The 6,441-nt window shown below is 53.4% G+C and overlaps 1 protein-coding gene across 4 annotated transcripts in view; it reads left to right on the top strand.

The window, feature by feature from the left end:
- The first annotated feature begins 28 nt into the window (after positions 1-28).
- The window catches only part of atg16l2 (ATG16 autophagy related 16-like 2 (S. cerevisiae)), a 14,410-nt gene continuing 7,997 nt past the window's right edge, over positions 29-6,441 (top strand). For 2 of the 4 annotated variants that reach the window (XM_030380983.1, XM_030380981.1), the window contains exons 1-7: positions 29-290; positions 909-963; positions 1,245-1,305; positions 2,372-2,445; positions 3,956-4,207; positions 5,158-5,223; positions 6,018-6,089. In XM_030380983.1, the coding sequence (XP_030236843.1) occupies positions 173-290; positions 909-963; positions 1,245-1,305; positions 2,372-2,445; positions 3,956-4,207; positions 5,158-5,223; positions 6,018-6,089 (698 nt within the window). In that variant the 5' untranslated portion in view covers positions 29-172. The remainder of the gene's footprint in view (positions 291-908; positions 964-1,244; positions 1,306-2,371; positions 2,446-3,955; positions 4,208-5,157; positions 5,224-6,017; positions 6,090-6,441) is intronic. The other 2 variants (XM_030380984.1, XM_030380982.1) reach the window with 1 other exon arrangement.

Genomic DNA, 6,441 nt, shown 5'->3' with positions numbered 1-6,441 from the left:
ACACGCAAATATGTAGGTGTGGTCAAATCAGGAAGACGAATCAAAGTTGGTGGTGATTGGCTGAGTGAAAAACAACAAGTTGCGAGGAAAAGAAACTGACAGGAGACAAAGTGAACAATATAAGTTATATCTGGATTATTATGAGCTGTTTGAACGTTCAGAACCGGTGATTATGAGCTGCGTGGCCGTGAAGCCTCCTTCGGGTGGAAGGTGGAAGGTGGACGTGATCCGCCAGCTGAAGCGACGGGACCAGAGGCAGCACGAAGCGTTCAGCGACCTGATCCGGCACTGTAAGTACAGATGTTATGATATATGTAAGAGTACACTCACAGGATGTAGCGATATGAACGCACACAATAAATAAAGATGTATGTATATGATATATGTATGAAGTCCTACTGTGCTAGGTTGGCCTCTGAGTGTAACTACTAACTACATGGAGTCATCTGTGTTTGTCCATAGAGAATGTTGGTATTTCACCTTCCATGTTGTTTCGTGTCGTTAAAAGTGTTCAGTAAAGCGAGGCGATTTCCTTTCATTATGCCCGCATCTTTTTCTTTGTTGATTTATATTTCCGTTGGCAACTGAAAAAGTGTAGTTCATTGATTGTGTCTGCATGCATTGATCCACTAATCAACATCTATCCATCTTTAATGATCAAGTGTAGCATAGTTCATTAAAGAACGGGCCTGTAGAGGTTACTGAACGGAGGTGAAGATGAATAGGGGGGACAGTGCCTTCATGTGATAGAGTCAGTGTTGTGCCAGGTGGGCTGAGCAGGTAATAATGTGATAATAATGAGGCCGAAGGTCACTTAGTCCAAGGTCACTTTGTCTGAGGTCACCTAGTCTAAGGTTTGAGGTGTGTGTGTGTGTGTGTGTGTGTGTGTGCCGTGTGATTTTCAACAGACAGCCGCATGCTTGAGAAGTCCAGCATCTCTGCAGGGTTCCTGAGGACTGCCAGGTAACCATGACAACCTCCACCGCCCTGCCCTCCTCTCCGAGTCTTCATCTCTTTATTGACAATCCTATTTGTTGTTTGTTTCTAGTAATTTGTATTAATGGAACGCATTATATATTGTATAATATGTTACAGACTGAAGATTTGCAATAATTCCTATTGGCGATATTATCACTGATGATGTGCACATAAAGAAGTTTATGCACACACAAGTTCTCTAATTATTGTGTGTTTGTATGTGTGGGTTTGTGTGTGTGTGTGTGTGTGTGTGCGTGTGTGTGTAGGGTCCCATCAGGCCCGGAGTCCTTGTCTCAGAACGATCGCCTGAAGACGATGACCGGAGAGGTGAGACTTCCGGTTTCGTACACAACCTCCCAGCATGCATTCTGGTCTTTTAAAGGGAAGCTCTGGGCTGTTTACTTAGATGGAAAAATAGTTAAAATGTCAGTCTGCAAAATCAGCACGTGTCACCCCAAGGTTACCCCGAGTTACCCCGAGGTTACTCCGACTTACCCCGAGTCACCCCCAGGTTACCCAGAGTCACCCCCAGGTTACCCCGAGTTACCCCCAGGTTACCCCGAGTTACCCAGAGTCACCCCCAGGTTACCCCGAGTTACCCCGAGGTTACCCCGAGTCACCCCGAGGTTACCCCCAGGTTACCCCGAGTCACCCCCAGGTTACCCCCAGTTACCCCGAGTCACCCCCAGGTTACCCCGAGGTTACCCCCAGGTTACCCCGAGTCACCCCCAGGTTACCCCGAGTTACCCCGAGTCACCCCGAGGTTACCCCGAGTCACCCCCAGGTTACCCCGAGTTACCCCCAGGTTACCCCGAGGTTACCCCGAGTTACCCCCAGGTTACCCCCAGGTTACCCCGACGTTACCCCGAGTCACCCCCAGGTTACCCCGAGTTACCAAGAGGTTACCCCGAGTTACCCCCAGGTTACCCCGAGTCACCCCCAGGTTACCCCGAGTTACCCCGAGGTTATCCCGAGGTTATCCCGAGTTACCCAGAGTCACCCCGAGTCACCTCAGCTGGGGTGACTCGGCAATGTTTCTGGAAGCGTTCTGTGACCAGGAGTCGGTTCCTCCTCGTGGAGTGTGACCCCTTCCACCGAACAGAACTGAGTGTGGCAGCTCCAACCAATCAGGTTACAGCTGTTCGATCGGCTGGCCGTCCATTGTGTTGGTTCGACGTAGTTTGTGTTCTCGTTATCTATTCTCTCTTCTCTCCTCTCCCCTTCTCTCCTCTCCTCCTTTATCCTCCTCTCCTCCTCCCCTTTCCTCCTCCTCTCCTCTCCTCTCCTCCTTTCTCCTCCTCTCCTCTCTCCTCCTCTCCTCTTCTATCCTCCTCTCCTCCTCACCTTTCCTCCGTTCTCCTCCTCTCCTCTCCTCTCCTCTCCTCTCCTCTAGTTGGCGTGCCAGGTGGTGGCTCTTCAGCAGGAGTTGAACATCAAGCAGAAGGTTCTGGAGGAGCAGCAAAGCAGGTACTGTCTCTCCTCCTCCTCCTCCTCCTCCTCCTCCTCCTCCTCCTCCTCCTCCTTCTCTCCTCCTCCTCCTCCTCCTCCTCCTCCTCCTCCTCCTCCTCCTCCTTCTGCTCCACCTCAGAGTGTTCTTACTACCCTCCCCTTGGCTTGCTGGATGTCAGTGTTTCTCCAGGTGTGGTTGTGTGACGGTGTAACGGGTGTGGTTGTGTGGTGGTGTAACGGGTGTGGTGGTGTAACTGGTGTGGTGGTGTAACGGGCTTGATGGTGTAACTGTGTGGTGGTGTAACGGGTGTGGTTGTGTAACGGGTGTGGTTGTGTGGTGGTGTAACGGGTGTGGTTGTGTGGCGGTGTAACGGGTGTGGTGTGGTTGTGTGATGGTGTAACAGGTGTGGTGGTGTAACGGGTGTGGTTGTGTGGTGGTGTAACGGGTGTGGTTGTGTGGTGGTGTTACGGGTGTGGTTGTGTGGTGGTGTAACGGGTGTGGTTGTGTGGCGGTGTAACGGGTGTGGTTGAGTGGTGGTGTAACGGGTGTGGTGGTGTAACGGGTGTGGTTGTGTGGTGGTGTAACGGGTGTGGTTGTGTGGTGGTGTAACGGGTGTGGTTGTGTGGCGGTGTAACGGGTGTGGTGTGGTTGTGTGATGGTGTAACGGGTGTGGTGGTGTAACGGGCGTGGTTGTGTGGCGGTGTAACGGGCGTGGTTGTGTGGTGGTGTAACGGGTGTGGTTGTGTGGCGGTGTAACGGGCGTGGTTGTGTGGCGGTGTAACGGGCGTGGTTGTGTGGTGGTGTAACGGGCGTGGTTGTGTGGTGGTGTAACGGGCGTGGTTGTGTGGTGGTGTAACGGGTGTGGTGATGTAACGGGCGTGGTTGTGTGGTGGTGTAACGGGTGTGGTTGTGTGGTGGTGTAACGGGTGTGGTTGTGTGGCGGTGTAACGGGCGTGGTTGTGTGGTGGCGTAACGGGCGTGGTTGTGTGGTGGCGTAACGGGCGTGGTTGTGTGGTGGTGTAACGGGCGTGGTTGTGTGGCGGTGTAACGGGCGTGGTTGTGTGGCGGTGTAACGGGCGTGGTTGTGTGGCGGCGTAACGGGCGTGGTTGTGTGGTGGCGTAACGGGCGTGGTTGTGTGGTGGCGTAACGGGTGTGGTTGTGTGGTGGTGTAACGGGCGTGGTTGTGTGGTGGTGTAACGGGCGTGGTTGTGTGGTGGTGTAACGGGCGTGGTTGTGTGGTGGTGTAACGGGCGTGGTTGTGTGGTGGTGTAACGGGTGTGGTTGTGTGGTGGTGTAACGGGCGTGGTTGTGTGGTGGTGTAACGGGCGTGGTTGTGTGGTTGTGTGGCGGTGTAACGGGCGTGGTTGTGTGGTGGTGTAACGGGCGTGGTTGCGTGGCGGTGTAACGGGCGTGGTTGTGTGGTGGTGTAACGGGCGTGGTTGCGTGGCGGTGTAACGGGCGTGGTTGTGTGGCGGTGTAACGGGCGTGGTTGTGTGGTGGTGTAACGGGCGTGGTTGTGGCCCCAGGCTGGCGGGGGCCCAGCAGGGGGCCTCAGGCGCCCAGGCTGAGGAGCAGGCCCTGCAGGCCCGGGCCGCGGGGGTCCAGGCGGCCAACGCGGGGCTGAAGCGCGAGTACGACGCCCTGCTGCTGCTGCACGCCGCGGCCGACGCCCGCGTCCGCGCGGAGACCCAGCGGGGGGCGGAGCTCCTGGAGGACGTCATCCGACACAAGCAGCAGGCGGCCGCACGCCTCAACTCCGCCAACGAGAGGCGCTCCCGGTATGAACACATGAACCCCCACAACGAGAGGCGCTCCCGGTGAGCGCATGAACCCCCACAACGAGAGGCGCTCCCGGTGAGCGCATGAACACATGAACACATGAACCCCCACAACGAGAGGCGCTCCCGGTGAGCGCATGAACACATGAACACATAAGCACATGAACACATGAACCCCCACAACGAGAGTCTCCCGGTACTGACATGCTCTCAAGAACTCTAATGGGAGCCCCTGATAGTAGAACCCTGATAGTAGAACCCTGATAGGAGTAGCCCGTAGTAGAACCCTGTGGTAGAACCCTCTGGTAGAACCCCATAGTAGAACCCTGTAGTAGAACTCTGTAGTAGAACCCTGTGGTAGAACCCCATAGTAGAACCCCGTAGTAGAACTCTGTAGTAGAACCCTGTGGTAGAACCCTGTAGTAGAACCCTGTGGTAGAACCCTGTAGTAGAACCCTGTAGTAGAACCCCGTAGTAGAACCATGTGGTAGAACCCCGTAGTAGAACCCTGTAGTAGAACCCCGTAGTAGAACCCTGTAGTAGAACCCCGTAGTAGAACCCTGTAGTAGAACCCTGTGGTAGAACCCCGTAGTAGAACCCTGTAATAGAACCTCGTAGTAGAACCCTGTAGTAGAACCCTGTAGTAGAACCCTGTAGTAGAACCCCGTAGTAGAACCCTGTGGTAGAACCCCGTAGTAGAACCCTGTAGTAGAACCCCGTAGTAGAACCATGTGGTAGAACCCCGTAGTAGAACCCTGTAGTAGAACCCCGTAGTAGAACCCTGTAGTAGAACCCCGTAGTAGAACCCTGTAGTAGAACCCTGTAGTCGTCCTCATTCACTCCCAGAACACGAACCAGCATGCCAAATTTTGGGACCACTAACATTAGTCTATTAGTCCAATAAGGTTCTACTTCCTGTCTGTCTCCTGTCTACTTCCTGTCTGTCTCAGAGCTCGACAGGTCACCCTTCAGAAGGACCTGCGGGCCGCCCAGGAAACCCCCATCACCATGGATACGTAAGACATTCACACTTACCAGACGCTCTCCTCCACAGCGACTTACAGTCAGTGCATCGGTCAGAAGAAGGGGAACCAACACTATATCTCTGACCGCACAGTAAGGACGTTGATAGCACTACCAACCGCTAGGTTAACCCATTCCCCGTACGCAACGCAGACAGCTAGGATGAGATGCTGCACAAGTATTCTTTTTGAGTGCCTGGACGTACAACATACAATCGTGTGTGCGTAACAGGGGTGTGTGTGGTGGGGGGGAGCTTGTTCCACCACCGCAGAGCCAAAACACAGAAGAGGTGTGACTTTGATGATCGACCTTTGCTTGCTCTGGGTATTCCCCTGTGATGTTCTGGTGTTCTGGTGTTCTGGTGATCTGATGTTCTGGTGTTCAGATGTTCTGGTGTTCTGGTGTTCTGGTGTTCTGGTGTTCTGGTGTTCTTGTGATCTGGTGTTCTGGTGTTCTGGTGTTCTGGTGTTCTGGTGTTCTGGTGATCTGATGTTCTGATGTTCTGGTGTTCTGGTGTTCTGGTGATCTGATGTTCTGATGTTCTGATGTTCTGGTGTTCTGGTGTTCTGGTGATCTGGTGTTCTGATGTTCTGATGTTCTGGTGATCTGATGTTCTGGTGATCTGGTGTTCTGATGTTCTGATGTTCTGGTGATCTGATGTTCTGGTGTTCTGGTGTTCTGGTCTTCTGGTGTTCTGGTGTTCTGGTGTTCTGGTCTTCTGGTGTTCTGATGTTCTGGTCTTCTGGTGTTCTGGTGTTCTGATGTTCTGGTGTTCTTGTGTTCTCTGGTTCCTCAACAGTCCTGTGTCCACGTCCCCGCCCACGGACCCCCCGGAGAGGGCCCACACACGACCCTTCAGGTGAACATCTCTTAACACTGGGAGCTGTTGACTAGTACTACTATCCATAGGGGGGTTAGACAGTACAGAGACAGGTCATTAAGGAGCAGGTAGGGGTTAGACAGTACAGAGACAGGTCATTAAGGAGCAGGTAGGGGTTAGACAGTACAGAGACAGGTCATTAAGGAGCAGGTAGGGGTTAGACAGTACAGAGACGGGTCATTAAGGAGCAGGTAGGGGTTAGACAGTACAGAGACGGGTCATTAAGGAGCAGGTAGGGGTTAGACAGTACAGAGACAGGTCATTAAGGAGCAGGTAGGGGTTAGACAGTACAGAGACAGGTCATTATGGAGCAGGTAGGGGTTAGACAGTA

Source organism: Gadus morhua, chromosome 16 (genome assembly GCF_902167405.1).
Source record: "Gadus morhua chromosome 16, gadMor3.0, whole genome shotgun sequence".
NCBI lineage: Eukaryota > Metazoa > Chordata > Actinopteri > Gadiformes > Gadidae > Gadus > Gadus morhua.
Note: the sequence above shows the minus strand (reverse complement) of the source record. Positions and strands in the feature narration are given on the sequence as shown.